General features: G+C 47.0%; 1 protein-coding gene across 1 annotated transcript in view; it reads left to right on the plus strand.

The window, feature by feature from the left end:
• The window catches only part of EMILIN1 (elastin microfibril interfacer 1), a 138,372-nt gene extending 133,997 nt beyond the window's left edge, over positions 1 to 4,375 (plus strand). The window contains exon 9 of the mRNA XM_078650062.1: positions 1,679 to 4,375. Coding sequence (XP_078506188.1) covers positions 1,679 to 2,004 — 326 coding nt within the window. The 3' untranslated portion in view covers positions 2,005 to 4,375. The remainder of the gene's footprint in view (positions 1 to 1,678) is intronic.
• The last annotated feature ends 16,288 nt before the right edge of the window (positions 4,376 to 20,663 follow it).

The following is a 20,663-nucleotide window of genomic DNA, read 5'->3' on the forward strand; positions in this document are numbered from 1 at the left end:
TTTATAACAATCAACAGGAGGAGTTTGCGGCTCATCTGTACGTTTCAACTCATACACAAGTACACAAAGAGATCACACTGTATCAAAAGTATTGTCATTCATAATATAGTAGTGAGATAATCTCATGTCACTAGTGAAAGATTTTATGTCATCTATGACATTACAGTGAGCTTTCCATTTGGTGAGTTATGGGTTGCACAGTAGGGGTGTGAGGCATTGTTTGCGGAGCTAACCATAACTGGGGGATTTCAGTTTTATTTCATCACCATAACTGAACGTTAACTGTGTTTGAGAGAGAGAGAGAGAGAGACAGGAGTGTGTGTGTGTGTGTGTGTATGTGTGTGCATGCGCAAGTGCACACGCGCATGTGTGCATGCCTCGTAACCATCAATGGAAAGTCTGAATATAGTGATCACATACAAATATGAGGTAATGTGGGCTGACGTAAACCCACCATGTCGCTTATTATCTACGTCCAAAATAAAAGATTTTTTAGCACACATGTGTTTCCAGACTTAACCACTAGATGCAGAATAATGCACAGCTTGGATACACAAAATGATCTGCATGATTTTTGTTAGAGGTAAATACCTTGGGGTTTATTTACGAGAAACTTGCGCTGCCCTTTTTCTGAGGCTCCGGTGGCGCAAACCTCGCCAACACATCTATGAGGCCACACAAATCCACTTTGCGTGGCTTTGAATGGCCTCATACGTATGGAGTAAGGCGAGGAAGCTCAGTTTGCTTCTTTGCCTGAATATAGGATGTTACATCGCATGCTATTATATCGCGTTCTATTACAACGTGGTCGTTAGACAGACCGCGTTGTTAGAACGCGATACCTTAACATCGCAAGTCATTAGAGTGACTTGCTGTAGGGGGCACGCTGGACTTGGGAATAGTATAATTTACTATTCCAACTCCAACCTGCGCAACAGTAGGGAAGGTGTTGGAATAGTAAATTACACTATTCCTCAGGTTAGAGCGCCCCCTACAGCAAGTCGATCTAATGACTTGCTATATAAAGGCATCGCGGTCATTGTAACGACAGCGTTGTAAAAGGAACGTGATGTAATGGCAGCATTGTAAACTCTGTTTCCAGCGTTGCCTTACTGTATGCCTGGAAGGCATTCATGGGCTTTCAATGAGTTTTCCCACCCAACAATCATGGGTTTAGACACTGCCCCATATTGACTTAACCAAGTAAACATAGGTAAGTGTCAAAACCTTACGCCTCCCCATTGCAGGAGTTAGAAGGAGAAATATTTGTTTTCCTCCTTGTTTTTTCATCTTTTCATGTGTGCTGCATTTTGCAGCACACATAGAACGAGGAGCACGCTTCTCGGGATTGTTTTTGTGGAGGAAGATGCCACTTCCTGCACAGAAACAATCCTGCATGCAACAGAGGCAACCTTACACCATGGTGCAAGAGTTCTTGTGTTGGCGCTAGGCAGCCGAAATGGCACCAGCGCAGAGAGAAAGGACAGAAATGCACCGTATTGCATAAATACGGCGCATTTCTGCCCTATCACTTTAGTGTAGGGCAATACAGCAAATTGATTTGCTGCGCGGCCCTACATCAAAATCTCGTAAATGGGGGCCCTTGTTTCTGAGCTCTTTGTGGTAATCCTTGAATTTTTTTTATATTTCTCTTGACTTGTGTTATTTTTACCCTCAGGTATTTTCACTGCTCCTTACGATGGCCGCTACTTCATCAGCGCAATTCTGACGGGTCACAAGAATGAAAAGGTGGAAGCGGTGCTCTCCAAATCTAATGTCGCCATCGCCCGGGTCGACTCTGCTGGCTACCAGCCGGAAGGCCTCGAGTACAAGCCGATGGTGGAGAACAAGCCAAACACAGGCTCCCTGGGCATCTTCAACATCATCCTGCCACTGAAGGTGGGCGACACGGTCTGCGTGGACCTGGTGATGGGCAAGCTGGCCCACTCCGACGAGCCGCTCACCGTCTTCAGCGCCATTCTACTCTACGAAGGAGAGGAGTAGAGCGGGAACTATTTATACTCCAGCCTCCCTCTGACTGGCTATTTAATTATTTTTTTCTATTGCCTACTGGAGATGGAATACCAAACTCCTTTTAACTGAGATGAAATGCAGAGGGAAGGGAGGTGGGAGGCTAGGGAGGGAGGACACACTACCGTGGATGAACTTTAAGTTCACTGCCATCTAACATTTTTGTTGACTGTGTGAAGCTTGTCTTCGGCTAGAGGAGGAGCGACCACCAATGCTTTACACTGCTTGAAAACAACGCTAGGCCTCTTTAGAGGGACAACCCTCATCCACAATGTCCGCCCTTCTGCTCCCCAAGAGCACACCGTAAAGTTGCCAAACTTTCTCACTGCCAACACTCCTGGCCACAGCACCCCACGAGCGAGGCACTTTGAGACAAGCAGTTCTGATCGAACCATAGGCATGGAGGACATTACGTGGTCTGTCCGCTTAATGGCACGTTAGCTATCTCACCTCAGTGCACACTCCTGGACATATGTCATTCCCAAGCAAATTTGGATCTGATGGAGTTCGCCTGCTGTGGCCGCTCCAGTCTTCGGTTGAGCAATGCAGTCAGCCAGTAATCCTCTCAGGCATGTCCAGCAGTGGGAGGTCCCTGTCTACGCACTTCCTGTGTCGCTGCCACTCACGATGCACACAGCGCATCTCAGATTTTAAGCGCTGGACACAAATGTTCGTCTTAATTCAGCGGGTGGCCACAGTACTCTACACCATCACGTTTGGAGTACGGGACACTCCTCATCCGCCACATTGATAGTTGCAAACAATGTAACTTTTTTTTCTAAAAAGCTATTTTTGGTATGCTTACACTGAAAGGGAGTGGCAGACTAGTGTCACATGGTATCACTGTGAAAAAGGGAGAAATGTTGCACCTGTATCAGTGTCTAGAGAGCTCTTGTGTTGTAGGATTGACCGGAAAGGCAGCGCCTTTGGATTGGAGCAATTTTTTGTACTTGTCCCGCAGTGGAGATTTTCAGAATACACACTGACCAGGCCATGACCAGGCTCCAGGGTAAGGTTTGGGTAAAACCTGAAGATTTACAAATGTGCCTTTTCAATTCTTTATTTTAAATTTCAAGGTAGGCACGCACAGATCAAGGGACTCTCTTGACTGCAGCTATATTTCATATGCCAAGGTGCAAGGTGTGGTGAAGCGGGAGCGGTACTTGTTGAGCGCCTAAATCTTTATTCCACAGTGAGGTTTAACGTGTTGCCTTGATAGCAATAAGTGAAAAGTATGATCAGGTATGATTATACTCTAATTTATACCATATAAATAGACACAAAGTGTGACCAACTCAGCAATGCATAAAGGCTGGGAGACAACACGTCATCAATGGGCTGCACACAGTTGTTTCAGACATGTCACTTGAGATCATGGACAGCACTCTCTGCTTATCTGGAGAAGACACAGGGATTTGGAATTTGCAAAGATATTTTAGAAATCATAATTAAATGCAAATTTGAAATTCATGATTGTACAAAATACAAGTGGTCCCCTTCTATTGTAGCTCTCAATACATGAACCTGTCTTCTTTCCAAATTATAGCAGGTGAGCAAAATGTTATAGGAAGATACAACTATTTATGCAGTATCACATATTTTTGTAACCAGGGTGATCTAGAGTTGTATAACACTCCTAAGATATGTTTACCTTTCTTGCTCAGTTGAAAGTGACCAAAGAGGCCATGGCCCACTGTCTAATGGTTATGACAAGCTTAAGAAAATATGGCAAATTGTGTCTGAGACATTCCATGTGACTTTAAAGTCTTACCTCAAGGATTGCTGTCATGGTTCATTCATTCATTCAGCCAAGTTAACTATAGACCAGTCGGCCACACTCTGTTGTGTATGCCAGCATCATGTCACCACCAATGTATGTGCCTTTACACTTACCAAGGGTGCTTCACTGTATCAGCGGATCCCTCGTCAGCCTTGCCTAAAGTTCTAGCCTGCCTTGATCCCAAGTTGAGTCAAAGTTTTTACCCAAAATGTGATCTTTCCCTGTGTTTAGGTTAGGCCCCATCAAAGTCTTTTTGATGTCTTATAAGGTAATTTCACTTGGAAAACATTTGAATTCATAGTGAGGGCTTGAATCCAAAAGGATGTCACCTTCCTGCTTGCACGACTTCCACTAACCACTCAGCCTGCTGGAGAAGCAGAGGCCCTGTATGTATCTGGTGCATGCCCGAAGTACACCATCATGCGATGCACAGGAGCTCTACGCTTGTATCAGGCATGCATTGCAAACACAGCAGTGGTGAATACCCAGGGACACTTCTCCTAATTTGTTGTTCATTCCTGCATTTTTAAAAATATTCCTAAATAAAAATATCACCTTTTTTTTAGAAAGACTTGTTTGTCTCTGTTTCTTCCAGAGCCTACATCTCATATTGCACAGAGCATCATTTGAGGGTAAATTCTAGGGACCAGGTCTTGTGTCTAAAAGCTCCTGAAAGCCTCACTGTAGCTACATTTTGTTTATTTGTACCTAAATTGTCAGTTTAAAATAGTTTTTCAAATGTCCACATAAGGCTAGAAACTTTGTAGCACCGGTCAAAGAAATAAGTACAACAGACGGCAACCACCTCCTAATGTAATTGTCTATACACAAAAACACAATGCATCACAAGTTCAAATGAAAAAGCCCATTAGTTTTTAAGAAATAATCAGCCTAGAAGATCCAGGCAAACACTACTGTTAATGTTGGAATTGAAAGTGTTGCACCATGGATCCTTTTCTGGATTCACATGCTGTGCATTATTCCACCATTTAGTGGTTGGGTCCGGAATAGTCTTTTTTTTTTTTTTTTTTTTGCTTGTTTGGGGCATCGTCAAACAACATTTGGTGCTAGGTCAATCTTTTGTGTGACGTCAGACCGCGCCCCGGAAGTTCCTGTGCATAGTAGCCATCTAGAGATTCTGTTTTCTGACATTGGGTCTGGAAGCAAAGGTAGACTCTCTGAAGATTTGGACAAAATCCCCGAAAGAATCATAGAATTCATTTGAAAATACGATTGAACATTGACTACGAAGACAACAGAGAAGAAGAAAGACCACCGGATACTTTTCCCATTGGGGGACCCCAACGAAACAACGACGCACATAGATCAACAGAGGGTGAGGTAGGGGCCATGGAAAATACCCTTTTCAAATTCTGCTCAAAGTGCCACCACAAGTTTTCTCAGCGTGATCCACACAATGTTTGTAGCCTCTGCCTGCTGAGGGATCACAAGGATAAAGACTGTGTGGCCTGTGTGGTGTTCATGTTGAAGACACTCAATATACGCCGAAAGCAAAGGGAGGACCCTTACGCAGCCATGCTCCAAGGCCAGAAGCAACCTTCACTGAGGGACTAAGGCCTTTCAAGCGGTGGGGAAGACCAGGGAGTACAAGCAGAATCGACACATGGGGGTCAAACGTCAAGATCCTCGAAGGGGACGCCAAGAAGTGGCGTACTGTGAAGAAAGTGACAAAAGACAAGGTAAGAAACCCACAGCTGTCAGAAACCAAGGCCCATTAAAAAAAGGTGTAAAAGGCCGCCCAGGCGTCAAAGAAAATGACGACCAAGGGTCAGATGTGACCAAAAGAACTCCACAGATCCCACCCCAGGGATACTGACGAGGGGAAATAATTGAAATCGACAAAGGCAAGTGCCAACGAGAGGCCCTGAAGGGAAAGACCACATTCTCAGAGCCTGAAACCACCACACCCAAGAAGAGGATATCACCGGACTCAGATGCTGAAAGGGCCTTGATAATTACAAAAAGGGGGGTGGTGATGGACAGAGTATCTGAGTTAATCAGAACACTCCTACCCAGTCAACAGATCAGGGCTTGATCCATCACCGTTTTTTAGCTCACTGCACCATCCCAGTTCAGAACCTGGCTATATGCAAATTAGTCTGTCCCTGGCCCAGTGCATCATGGGAACAGGGCAGACCAAACTACCAAGCCAATTCTTCACTGGAAAGGAAACAAGCTTCCGGGGACCGGTTTCTGGCATTACAGCCGTCTTCGGCCCGGCTTGCTTGAATCCTGATGGTGCAATGAGCAAGGGACTCATGTCTGAGCATACCCTTCCACACTCATGGTGGCCAAAATAATTACAAAAAGGGGGTGGTGATGGACAGAGTATCTGAGTTAATCAGAACACTCCTACCCAGTCAACAGATCAGGGCTTGATCCATCACCGTTTTTTAGCTCACTGCACCATCCCAGTTCAGAACCTGGCTATATGCAAATTAGTCTGTCCCTGGCCCAGTGCATCATGGGAACAGGGCAGACCAAACTACCAAGCCAATTCTTCACTGGAAAGGAAACAAGCTTCCGGGGACCGGTTTCTGGCATTACAGCCGTCTTCGGCCCGGCTTGCTTGAATCCTGATGGTGCAATGAGCAAGGGACTCATGTCTGAGCATACCCTTCCACACTCATGGTGGCCAAAATAATTACAAAAAGGGGGTGGTGATGGACAGAGTATCTGAGTTAATCAGAACACTCCTACCCAGTCAACAGATCAGGGCTTGATCCATCACCGTTTTTTAGCTCACTGCACCATCCCAGTTCAGAACCTGGCTATATGCAAATTAGTCTGTCCCTGGCCCAGTGCATCATGGGAACAGGGCAGACCAAACTACCAAGCCAATTCTTCACTGGAAAGGAAACAAGCTTCCGGGGACCGGTTTCTGGCATTACAGCCGTCTTCGGCCCGGCTTGCTTGAATCCTGATGGTGCAATGAGCAAGAGACACATGTCTGAGCATACCCTTCCACACTCATGGTGGCCAAAATAATTACAAAAAGGGGGTGGTGATGGACAGAGTATCTGAGTTAATCAGAACACTCCTACCCAGTCAACAGATCAGGGCTTGATCCATCACCGTTTTTTAGCTCACTGCACCATCCCAGTTCAGAACCTGGCTATATGCAAATTAGTCTGTCCCTGGCCCAGTGCATCATGGGAACAGGGCAGACCAAACTACCAAGCCAATTCTTCACTGGAAAGGAAACAAGCTTCCGGGGACCGGTTTCTGGCATTACAGCCGTCTTCGGCCCGGCTTGCTTGAATCCTGATGGTGCAATGAGCAAGGGACCCATGTCTGAGCATACCCTTCCACACTCATGGTGGCCAAAATAATTACAAAAAGGGGGTGGTGATGGACAGAGTATCTGAGTTAATCAGAACACTCCTACCCAGTCAACAGATCAGGGCTTGATCCATCACCAGTGTAAGAATTGGCTTTTGTAGTCTGGTCTGCCCTGTTCCCATGATGCACTGGGCCAGGGACAGACTAATTTGCATACAGCCAGGTTCTGAAACTGGGATGGTGCAATGAGCTAAAAAACGGTGTTGGATCTAGCCCTGATCTCTTGACTGGGTGAGAGTACTCTGCTTAATTCAGAGACTCTGTCCATCACCACCCCTTGTTGTAAATAATGAAAGGGCCTTGAAGCAGAAATGGCTGCACTCCTTTAACGGAAGAAGGAGACCGACGAGGTTCTGAATGAAAATCCAAATTCCTACGAAGCATGTCGGCAAAGCCGAATATGCAGAAGAAGAGAAAGATACCCTCAAATCTCCAGCAACCACTGAACTGCGCAAAGAGAATGTTGCAGAGGAGCTCGACGCTCCAGAAGAGGAGGAAGCCACGAAGACCTTTGAAGAAGAATTGAACGACCTTGACACAGAAAGCCCAGCAGAGGTCTATCCCTCGAAGGTTTCTCCACCAGACGGCATAGCCTCATCAAGAGAGCAGCTGATACCTTCGGGGTCCCCTTAGAGGAGGAAAAAGGGAATATATACATTTACTATGCATGCTTTACAACGCATGCCATTACAACACGGCCGTTACAACGACTGCGTTGTTACAACGCAAACCATTACATCGCAAGTAATTTCAACGACTTACTGAAGGGGGCCGCTGGACTTAGGAATAGTATAATTTACTATTCCTACTCCAGTTTTTGCAACAGCAGGGAAGGTGTTGTATTGTAAATCCAACGCCTTCCGCCCCCAACAGCAAGTCGTTGTAATGACTTGCGATGTAATTGTTTGGGTTGTAACAACGCAGTTGTTTTAACGACTGCGTTGTAATGGCATGTGATGTAAAGCATGCAACTAAAAGCTGTTTCCCAGAAAAAGGAGACTCTTGCTTCCTCCTAGAGACTTTGGCACCATACACCACAATATCTCCTAATGCTACCAAGCATCATGGACCAGAGATAAGCGGCTTTCAAGGCGTCTGCCACAGCAAAAGGGGTAAATATAAACCCTCAACAAAAGACCCTAAATACATTCAGGGAAACACAGCACCAGACTGCATCATTGTCACCATGGCAAGAAGGGGCAACGCCCACTCTTCCACTGGCCCACCTCCAGAGAGAGAAAGCAAAAGAATGGGGATGGTAGGGAGAAAGATGGAGAAAGAAGCAGTAACACAATGGCGCATTGCAAACGACAATGCTCTCCTCATTAGGTATGACCACCAACAATGGGATGACACCAAAGAACTGATGAACAAGCTCCCAGAGGAGGATAGAAAGGGGGCAACATTCATCATAGAGGAGGAAAAGAACATAGCTAACACCTGCCTGAAATCAGCCTTGAACGCAGCTGATATAGCCAGCAGACAAATGTGCACAGGTACAACGTTGAGAAGGCACGCCTGGCTCCGAATATCAGGCTTCAAGCAAGAGGTCCAAACCTCAATAATTAGCAGACCCTTCACAGGAGAAGCCCTATTTGGAAGTGAGGCAGATGAATCACTTCAACAAATAAAAAAAAAAGGACAATGGAACGGCCAGAGCTGTGGGAGCCCTACAACAGAGAGACACCTTCAAAAGAGGAGGTTTTAACTTCAGAAGACCCACCGGAAGGGTAGTCTTCTCAACAGGCCAACAACAACAACACGCTCAAGGTAGCAGACCGCAGTCCAGCCAGCAGTCCGGATACCAAGCCTGGCAACAGCAACCAAGGCAGCGCTTTCGGGGCAGAGGAAGAGGCTGATGGCAACCCTCAAGAGGGTGAGGAAAACATTCCAAGTGAATTGTCCATAACAAAAGACCCCTACTCAACACCAGTGGGAGGCAGGATGGCACACCACCTACATCAATGGAAAGACATCACCACAGACAGTTGGATTTAAAATTTAGTACACCACGGCTATTGTATAGAACTAACAACCAAACCCACCAAGAAAGAAGAAGTTCCAAGGAACAGAACTCTTGCAATAAGACAAGAAATAAAGGAACTCCTGCAAAAAGAAGCAATAGAGATGGTACCAAAAAGGGAACACTCCGGAGGAAACTATTCACCTTACTTCTTGGTCCCAAAGCAAGATCTCACGTTAAGACCTGAGATTCATGAACAAATTCATTGGCACACAGCATTTCAAAATATCAACAATGCAGGAATTAATCCCACAGCTGCAAAAAGGGGACTTCATGGAAACAATAGATCTAAAGAATGCCTATATGCACATCCCCATGAACCAAGCTCACAAAACATACCTCAGATTCTTCCACGAAAACACTCACTACCAATTCAAAGTCCTGCCTTTCGGGATAAAAATCGGCACCAAAAGTCTTCGCAAAGTGCCTAGCAGCGGTTGCACCATCCCTAGGAAGAAGAGGACTGGCTGATGAAGGCAAATTCAAAGCAAAAATGTTACACACTTGTCCATCAAGTGATCACAACACTGCAAAAATTGGAGTTTTCAATAAACCACAAAAAAATCATCAGCAAACAAAACCTTCTTAGAAGCAAGATTAAACTCTAAGGTTGCACGGGCATACCCGACCCAAAGGAGAATACAAGCTATCAAACAAGAAACTCACCTTTACCAGAAGGGTCAGTCTCTGACAGTGAGGACTTCCATGAAACTCATGGGTATGACAGCAACATGCATGCCCCTCATCACCCATGCACGTCTCCACATGTGCCCTCTGCAGGAGTGGCTTTGCAGCAGTTGGTCACAAGCCACAGGGAGTTTGGAGGGTCTAGTGGTTGTAACACAAAGGGTTCAGACGGAGATACAATGGTGGGCATCCAAGAACATAACACTAGGATGGCCTTTCAAAACACCAACTCCCTCAGTGACCATCACGACAGATAAGTCCCACAAGGATTGGGGAGCACATTCAGTAAACCTGAGGGTACGGGGTTAATGGAACGACGCAGACTCCATAAAGCACATCAACTTCCTAGAAATGAAGACAGTGTTTCTGGCACTAAAGGCTTTCCAATTCAACACAGGAAAGAAGACAGTACTAATCCAAATGGAAAATACCACAACAAACTATGTTTTACCTCAACAAACAGAGGCATGAAATCATTTATCCTAAGCAAACTAGCTCAGGAAATATAGAAATAGGCCAATTTACTGAAAATCAGCCTACAGACAATTCATCTGCCAGGAAAAGTCAACACCGAAACGGATCAGCTCAACAGTCAGAACAGCAGCTCGCACAAGTGGGAGGTAAAACAAAGGACCCTGCAACAAGTCTTCAAGCTCTGGGGAACCTCAGCAATATACCTATTCACAACAATGGAGAACAAGAACTGCTGATCGTTCGCCTCCAGGTTTCAACACCTCCTATCAAGAGGGAATGCCCTGTCCTAAACTGGTCAGGGACATTTGCATACACTTTTCCTCCTAGCACTCTACTACAACGGGTTCTGGGGAAAGCCAGACAACCAGGAACAAATCTAATGTTCATAGTCCCTCAATGGGCAAGACACACCTGGTACTCAAGCCTACTTGAACTGTTCAAGGGATAAATGATCAAGATCAAAGCAGACAAGGACCTCCTCACAATGCAAAGGGAGCAAATATTTCACACAGAACTCAGCCCTACAGCCTGGCGCATGAATACATAGAGTTCGGACATTTAAACTTACCGCAAAGAATAATGGACATACTCAAAGAGGCAAGAAAACAGACCACAAGGCAATGCTACTCGGCTGAGTGGAAACGGTACACCTTATGGTGCGCAAAAAACAATACCGTAAGCTCAATTTCCACACCGGAAAGTGCTTATATATCTGACACACTTGCTTGACAGTAACATCAACTACTCAGCCCTCAAGGTGCACCTGGCAGCCACTGTAGCCTACACCAGGAGAAATTCATGTAAAAGCTTCTTCACAACACCAGTCATCAAAAGATTCCTTGAGGGCTCCAAGAGGATTGCACCCCCAAGAAAGGCTCCCGCCCCGATGTGGAGCTTAAGCACAGTCCTAACACCACTAATGACAGGACCATTTGAGCCCATGCACAAAGCAGAACTCAAATACATCACCATAAAGACGGCCTTCTTAATAGCCATAACATCTCTACAACGAGTAACTGAACTACAAGCTTTAACGATTGAGGAACCATGCATGCAAATCCACAAGGACAAGGTTATCCCAAGGATAAACCTTCAAGTCCTACCTAAGGTAGTAAGCAAATTCCACATGAACCGAAGTATACAGCTAGCAGTTTTCTTCCAAAACCAGCAAACACGACTAGAAAAAAAGACTTCATACACTAAATGTAAGAATGGCTTTACTATACTATCTACAAGAGACAAAGCAATTCCGTAAAAGCAATCAATTGTTTGTCTCTTATTCAAGGGCCAACAAGGGAGCACCCATGACAAAGGGGACAATTGCACATTGACTTGTAGAGGCAAAGTAAGTATGCTATGCATCAGCAGGCAAAACTCTAAACACACGGCCACAGGCCCACTCAACAAGAAAAAAATTGACAACCCGGACCTTCATGGCCAACGAGCCAAAAGACACCATATGTGCTGCAGCAACATGGACATCCCCACAAACATACACCAAACATTACTGTGTAGATATACCGATGACTAAGGAAGCTCAAGTGGGACAAAAGGTACTTCAACACCTGTTCGCAAAGTCTTCCTCATTTTACCACAGCCACCCAAAGGATGGGTAAAATGCTCAATAATCTAATGCACAGCATGTAAATCAAGAAAAGGATTCTTCCTGCAAAACGAAATGGTTATTTATCAGTAGGAGTAGTTTTGAACCTTGAAGAGTTTTCTGGATTCATATGCGACCCACACACCTCTCCTTAGAGGAGGAATGATAACAGGTGGGACAAGATTCACGGAAACCAAAGAACTAACATCTACACACAACATGATTTAAGACATTCCCTGGAGAAAAAAAGGGAAAAAAGAATCAGAAGGTGGCTACCACGCACAGGAACTTCTGGGGCGCCGTCTAACATCACTCAAAGAATGGACCTAGCACCAAATGGTGGTTGACAACGCCCCAAGCAAGGAAAAAACAAACCAAAAAAAACAGACTATTCCGGACCCAACCACTAGATGGTGGAATAATGCACATCATATGAATCCAGAAACCTCTTCAAGCTGCAAAACTACTCCTACTGGTAAGTAACTATTTCGTTAATATATACTTTGCCAGTATCTGTGATGTTGGCAGAGTGGCCATTCACCAGTGACTTGCATAGTTCTAAACAATTTGTATCTTGGAATCTCCAGTCTTAAAGCATCCTGCTTCTGATGTTCCGATTCCTTACTGATTTTCTCAGCTTCTCTGCTATGTTTGGGTTCCCAGATGAACCATTTCAAGGCAAGTGAAACTAACTTAAACTTCAGCCTGGGCTCTATTGGGAGCCGAGGAAGCTTCCTTAGGATAGATGGAATATGATTGGAATTATCATGCCCAGCCCTCAAGCTGGAACTTGTAGATTTGCCATGAGCACAGAAAGGAAATTCTTAGCGCCATATTAAGAGAGTCCATTTGTCTGAAAAGCCATAGTACATCAGTAGAGGCAGGGGTCACAAGTTCGCCCGCTTGTACAGGCCTGCGTTCTACGATTGAACTAAGTTGCATATGGCTGCCGTGGTTGGGGATACCACCGGCTTCTCTTCAGTTGGCTGCTGGAGGTTTTTCTCAGTAAACACATGGTGAATCAGGTAGAAATGCACTTGGTCTTAGATGCAACTGATAAAAATAATAGCATTTAAGGTTGAGTAAATGGAGAGATGACGCATGAATAAAGGACTACTAAAGTGTCCTAACGTATGACAATGCAGAGGTGGTCACAGCTGAATATGCTAAGGTTTTAGGTTGGAAACGAAAGATGCTTGAGAACGATGGAGTAATCATTTACGAAACAGCGGGGTATAAAAAAGATTGCTGTTCGTGGCATGTGCAGCTGTAGATACGCCTGCTGTGCATACTTCTGCCATCTAGTGTTGGGCTTGGACATATACAAATGTTTTTTCTTTGAAAGAAGTCTTTTTGAGTCAGGGGACTTAGGGCCCGATGTAGGTCGCCAATTACCGGTCGGTAACGGCCGATTTCGGCCGCTACCGACCGGTATTTGGGAAATGACATGTAGGTAGCATTTTATTTACAGAATCGGTATATTTACCGATTCGGTAAATTTACCGATTCTGTAAAATACCGAATCTGAAAAATATACCGAATCGGTAAATACAGATGTAGGTGGCACTGGAAACAGTGCCAGAGGCCATTACCGATTCGTTATTTACCATGTAATACTATTACATGGTAAATAACGAATTCCAGTGTACATGCACATCTGTGCATGTACACCTGTGCCATGTGGCACACATACATGTGTATGTGTGCCACATGGCACACAAGCCAGAAACAGGGGTGCAACAGGGTGTCAAAGTGACACCCTGTCCCCCTTGTAAATTCGGTATTTTTACCGAATCGGTATTTACCGATTCGGTAATTGACATTGATTCCTATGGGCCTCAAGGCCTATAGGAATCAATGGCAATTACCGAATCGGTAAATACCGATTCGGTAATTACCGAATTTTACCGATTCTGTAATGAATTCGGTAAAATTACCTAAATCCCGATTGCCAGTTCTTAAATACCGAATCGGTATGATTCGGTATTTAAGAATCTGTAATCTGGGATTACCTACATCGGGCCCTAGGTGACTCCACCTATCAGTGTTAATGCACATGGGCATTGGCTCCATTGTTAGATTGTTTTTTTCTCTGCCGTCAGGTTCATACATGTATGTGTGTATGTATGTATGTATTTGCATTTATAAAGCGCTCTGTAACCCTACCGGCATCCTGGCGCTGAGACACAGTTCATTTGAGCACTGGGTCATTGCTGCATGCTGTTCTCGCTGGGCCTTCGGATCCGTTCCCCATTGGGTGCGGAGAAAAAGCAATCATGCTATCATTGGTGTCCAGTGTTGTGTCCCTTTGGGTTGCGATTTGGTCAACTATCTTCTGAAATACCATCACGTGGTGGAGAATGTCTTTGTGATGGAAAGGACTCCTTTCCGATTCAGCCCCAGTTGCCACGGCAAGTATCCAAGGGTTGTCCCCCAAACACTGTGAATGCTTGTGTTCGGTGTGCCTGAACAATAGGAACTTCAGAATTGAAGAGCACGCCTTATCACCTCGGCTTTAATGTCACACATAAGGTAAGAGGATAAAACTCCAGACCTCTTCAGAGAAAGATTGGAGTCGGACACCCCAGCTGCCAAGGTTGAGGCGGCCTTCTCACTGCAAAGCTTTGACTCCGAGACAAACGCCTAGGAAGAGGAGGAACCTCTGCTGGCCCAGTGCCCACCAAAGGTTGCAGTGAGTACTGTAACTCCCTTTGAAGGAGCCACTACCTTCTAGCCACCATGTCTTCCTTGAGGCCGCTGGTGTGCCACTGGCTCTCGGCCATGTATGACACTGTCATTCCTGGTCAGTATCGATGCCTGAACACCATTCGGTGTCGAGATCCTCCTCGAAGACTCGAGCGCAGATCCGAAGATGCAGGTTCACCCACCCTCAGACTCGAAACGGGTGGACCAGAAGTTCTCAAAGCCGAAACACCAGGCACTGAGACGATCAGAGCAGAGAGGAACCAATCCAAAATGTTTGGAGCTGAGACACGCCGCTCTCAAGCAGCTTGAAACACTCAGAGCCAAGATTGACTTCGGTGCTGTCTAGTCGGTGCCCCTCTGCAGCCCCAAACCAGCTCATCTCCAGCTGCATCTTAATGTTAATGTTATGGATTTGTAAAGCGCAACAGCTGCCCCAGCAAAGAGGTGTCCCAGCGCTTGGGCATCTTCGGCCACTATTCTGATAATCCTTCAGAGGCTCCAAGAACACCTGAACGCCAAGCAACAACAGAGCCACATCAAGCCAGCTACTGGTTGGATCTTGGCCAAGCCCCACAGGTATCAAAGGATCCCGTTCCTCATAAGCCGCAGTTGACTTTTGAGGAGAACCTCGATCCTCCTGTGGCACCCGCACCCGAGAAGACTAAGAGACACGATAGTTCCACGTCTCTGCTGTCTCCTGCTCATCCCTCTCCTGAACTCCCTCCTCCCCTTCTCCTCCATTCCCTGCTTCTAATGTCTTGCCTGAGGGTTCTTCACAACATTCACCACACAGTTCCGTACTCTCGAAGGTGCGGACAGTCGACTGGCACCTTACAAACCTTATGACCCCCAGTATCACCCGGAAGAACCAGATCCCTGCAATGATTATAATTCACAGCATTCAGCAGACAGACCCAGATCTGTACCCCACAAAGCCCTCACCCCCAGAGGATGTTACCTTGTACCACAAGGTCCGGCAGAGGTCATAAGGTGGAGATGCATGTAGAACATGAGAAGGATGAGTTCCTCATGGAGACCTTGTCCTCCACCCAATGATTGCTCCAATACCTCCCTGTTAGAACTGGGATTGCTGGTTGGCTAAGGCTTGTGCCAAAGCCAGGCAGAAACCACCACTCTAGTCAGGGCAAGGGAGTTACACGCCAAAGATAACCCCTGCTCACCCCCTTGGTAGCTTGGCACGAGCAGACAGGCTTATCCCGGAGGCAATGTGTAAAGCATTTGCGCACGCACGTAGCAACAACATCCCAGGCACCCTACAAAACGAACTCCACACAAGGTTATATAAAAATAACTTTTGTATTCTCCAAAACACATCAGATAGTAATCACACAATATAAATTGTGCCAACTGGCACGGGCAATATTCACAAGGATTATTTACACAGGACAGGGCCACGTGGGCCACTGTCAGGATCAGCACTTAGTAAAAATAGCACTTAGAGTAACTGTTGCACCAAATAACAATTATAGAACACAACCAGTAACCACTGGTAAAAGGTAGGTACACACTAATCACCAAAGGCATAGTTCTCGCAGGGACACATAAACTCACTAGTATAAACTATACTAGGCAAAACAACCTCCTATGCATAAAAACACATGTAGAGGTATCACAGGCATAAAGAAATTGCACATTACGCATAAATCACATTAGGCCTAACCAGTATAAATACAGTAGGCAATCTCCTCACTAGTCTAAACCCATTAGACCCTACCTCCTAAGTATAACTCACATTTAGGGGCGTAAATCACAATGAAGTACAATCTCACTAACACAAACCTCCATAGGTAAAACCATCTCAAGAGGTATCAACACAGGGTGCGTAAAACATACTAGATGCATTACATTTCCTAGCACCACATTTAAAGCACATATCAAATTTAGGGCCTTGCGCCCTATCCACAAACCAGCCCCCCGGGCCAACTGGCCATCTCAAGAAGGGGCTCAAATGCCCTGTGTCCAGAATGTCAGGCGCGCTGCCAACGCAGCGCCAGTCAGGTGTGCGCCACCGGCGCAAAACTAAAAGTTGAAGCTGCCCACTACTTGCTGGGCAGCTGAGAACAAAAACAGGGCCTAAACGCTGCAGCTGGCACTAAGTGCTGCGCAGCTGGGAGGCCAACGTAGGGGCGAAGGAGTGCGACTCACTCCTGAGTCCAAGAGAACACATGTCCCTAGAAAGAAAAACCTAAACGGTGCAGCTGCCCACTACTTGCTGGGCAGCTGGGAAATAAACTGCGGCCTGGGCCCTCACTGGTCCCTTCTAGAACAAGTCGCGCCACAACGTTGGAGCCACACAGGGCTCTGAAAATACATGATGCACTCAAACACTGTGGAGTGCGCTGGCGCTGTAAAGATAGTGTAGGCTAGGGCTGGAGCCAGCTAGGCTCTGTTATGTTATGTTATGTTATGTTATGTTATGTTATTTTGTGACTTTTATAGCGCACGGCTACTCAATGAGTGTCCCGGCGCTTTATTGACATCCTAAAAGCAAACATAACACATAAAGAATAAAGAGGGAAGCACAAAAAGAATTTTAATTGTTTTGTAAAATCAAAGAGGCAAACAGCCAGGTTTTGAGGGCCTTTCTAAAAGATAGCAAATTAGAGTTGCTTCGTAACAAAAAAGGCAGAGAGTTCCAAAGCTGAGGAGCCCGAAGCATAAAGGAACGACCTCCCAGTCGAGCCTTCCTCACACGGGGCACAACGGCAAGAAGCTGTGATCCAGATCTCAAAGATCGCGACGGGCAATATTGCTTGAGCCTCTTCTGCAGGTATTTAGCCCCAGTTGAGTAAAAGGCCTTATGGGCAAGAGTCAGAGTTTTAAAAACTATCCGCTGTCGGATAGGCAGCCAATGGAGTGCCTGTAGCAGGCCAGAAGCATGTGCTCGCCTATGCAAGCCAAAAATGGCGCGAGCCGCCGCATTTTGGACCACCTGCATCCGCTGCAGGAGGTATTCGGGCAGGCCAAGATATAAGATGTTAGCATAGTCCAATCTTGAACCAATCAAGGCCTGCACCGCAATCCTCCTGTGATCTTCTGAGAGCAGCGGAAAGAACTTCCGCAACATGCGGAGAAGTCCAAAACACGAGCCTGTAAGAGTGAGGATCTGAGATCTGAGGGTCAGACCGTTGTCAATTTTGACCCCCAGATTCTTTGCTACCTGCGACGACTGGCTCGGAGGAGACATGTCCGTCGGCCACCACATCTGCCAGTCCGGGTCGGATTGGCAACCGAAGAAGAGTACCTCCGATTTATCTGAGTTGCACTTGAGGCTGTTTAGTTGGAGCCATTTGAAAACAGCCCCAAGGCACTCACAGATACTCTCTCCGTCAAAATCCTCCCCTTTCCGGCAGGTGAAGAGCAGCTGGGTGTCATCCGCGTAGGATACGATCTGGGCTCCATAGGACTCCGCCAGGGCCGCCAATGGGGTCATGAAGATGTTAAACAGAGTCGGGCTCAATACCGAGCCCTGCGGGACTCCGACTCCCAATGGCGGCATCTCGGCGGAAGCCGAGGAAACCCAGACCGACTGTCGGCGACCAGCTAGAAAAGATGTAAACCATCTCAACACCGTCCCCCTCAGACCGATCTCATGAAGTCTTAAGAGGAGACCCCCATGGGGGACGGTGTCGAAGGCCGCCGACAGATCGAGCATGATCAACATCGCTCTACCACCCAGATCTAGCATCTCCTTGATGGCCTCAGAGACCTCCAACAGCGCCGTCTCCGTACTCAGATTAGGGCGAAAGCCCGACTGAGTAGGGTGAAGCAGGTCGTTGGTTTCCAGAAAATTGGAAAGCACGCTGTGAACATGCTTCTCCAGGGTCTTGGCTAAGGCCGGAAGAAGAGAAATCGGCCTATAATTGGCCAAGACCTCAGGAGCCAGACCGGGCTTTTTAATCAAAGGAATGACCATAGCCCGCTTCCACGCCACAGGAACCTCACCTAGGCTAAGGGAGCGATTCAGGAGAGGGTTAACCAACGGGTTGACTACCTCCGCCATCCTCGCCAAAAATTTGGCCGGGCATGGATCAAGCGGTGACCCAGATTTAAGATTGGCGAGCAGAGCCAAGGAGGAGGCCATAGATAAAGGCGGGAAATCAGAAAGAATAGGTCCTGCGAAAATCGATGGGACAGAGCCAGCATCAGGGCCAGACAGAGCAGCCTCCGGCCGCGATGGAAATGACTCCTGTATCGTCTTGATCTTTGTGGTAAAGAAGCCAGCCAGATCCGCCGCCCACTTCCGACTAGGAGCGGACTGAGTCCCATTCGACCGCGGGGTGATGTATTCCCTAACGATCGAGAAGATCTCCTTGCCGGAGTTCGAAGCATCCTCGATCCTCCTGGCAAAATAGCTTTTCTTCTCGACCAAAATCGCTCGATGGTAAGTTTTGACCATATTCCTGTATTCGAGCTTGGCTTCTGAATTATACTGGGCTCGCCAGGTCCTTTCAGCCACCTTGCACTGCCTGCGAGAAGCGTGCAGCGCCCCGGTGAACCACGGGGCAGAGACCCGTTTAGATAATGGCCGAGAAGGTCTTATCGGGGCCAGATCATTTAGCCTCTCCTCAAACCAATCCTGCAAGGATTCCAAGTCGCTGTCCAGATCTCCTGTCAATGGACACGGATGGTCAAGTAGTGCCTTAGATAACAATTCAGGGGTCACCTGGTGTAGCGCCCTTGTCTCAGCACCAAACTGCCTAGAGGCATTGCTCCGGAGTCTCTCATTGGCCGGTATATAAAACTGCACCAGGTAATGATCGGTCCAAAGCACCGGTAGAAGTGCAGTCACCTCTTTGGAGGAAGAGGAAAAGACCTGGTCCAAGGTGTGGCCTTTATCGTGCGTAGGCCCAAAAAGAAAAGGGGCTAGGCCCAAGGGGATTGTGATATCCGCTAATTTAATCACGTCAGGGTCTAGGGCATCATCCATGTGAAAGTTAAAGTCGCCGGCCAAAATACAATGGTCAGCTCTCATGGCCAACGATGACATGGCAGACTGAAGTTCATCGAAGAATGAGCCTGCAGGGCCCGGCGGTCTATAGATTAACAAACCTTTCACAGACTGATGCGGCGCCAGAGCTAACGAAAAGGCAAGGGACTCAGACCCTTTAATGACCTCCGTGGGAATGATAGAGCACGCCACAGAATCATTCACCACGATGGCCACCCCACCCCCCCTTCCTCCCTGCCGGTCCTGTCTATAAATGCTATAGCCTGACGGGATAGCTGAAGCGATATCCGGATTGGAGGCAGCTCCCAGCCAGGTCTCCGTAAGCATCAGACAAGTCGGTTTTTCCAAAGTTAAGAGATCTGAGAGCTCCTGAGCGTGACTACGCACAGATCTAGTGTTCAAAAGCATACACAAATGCTTCACCGGTACCACCTTCCGAAGGGGAGGTAGCCACGGACCAGCGTCTCTTAACCAGCCACAACCAGGACATGTGCTCTTACCTCTGTAACGCCCGGGAAAAACCCTGCGACAACTATAGGACACCGTATTTAGCGACCGAAGTTGCGCGGAGGTATAGCTCACCATCATTGCTACCCTGTAATGTCGTCGCCCAGAGTCCAAATTACCCTCGCCCCGACCGCCTCCGGGACGCTGACGGGCGCAGACGGGCTGGACTCTGGCGCGACTCAGGCGCAGGTAAGGCGCGACCGCTACGCGTCACCGCTACGCAGGGAAGCGAGCTTTAAATAGTAGTCCCTGTGGACATCCGGAGCACTACACTGCTCACTAATGCACCTCGTGGCATTCACCCCACTCCAAGATGGCTGCCGTAACTAGCCCACCACCCAGAACCGGGAACCGGACCCGCAAATGCGGTGACCAACTATTAGAGTGCAGGTAAGGGACCCTAGAAGCTGCGCAATAAAAGCAGGGTTAAGGAAAACGTAAAATAAATTTAAATAGAAAAACGGGAAACTTTAAAAGGGAGAGCGCGATCAAACAGCGCCCAGCGTAAATGCAGACT

This window comes from Lissotriton helveticus, chromosome 6 (assembly GCF_964261635.1).
Source record: "Lissotriton helveticus chromosome 6, aLisHel1.1, whole genome shotgun sequence".
NCBI classification, from domain to species: Eukaryota; Metazoa; Chordata; class Amphibia; order Caudata; family Salamandridae; genus Lissotriton; species Lissotriton helveticus.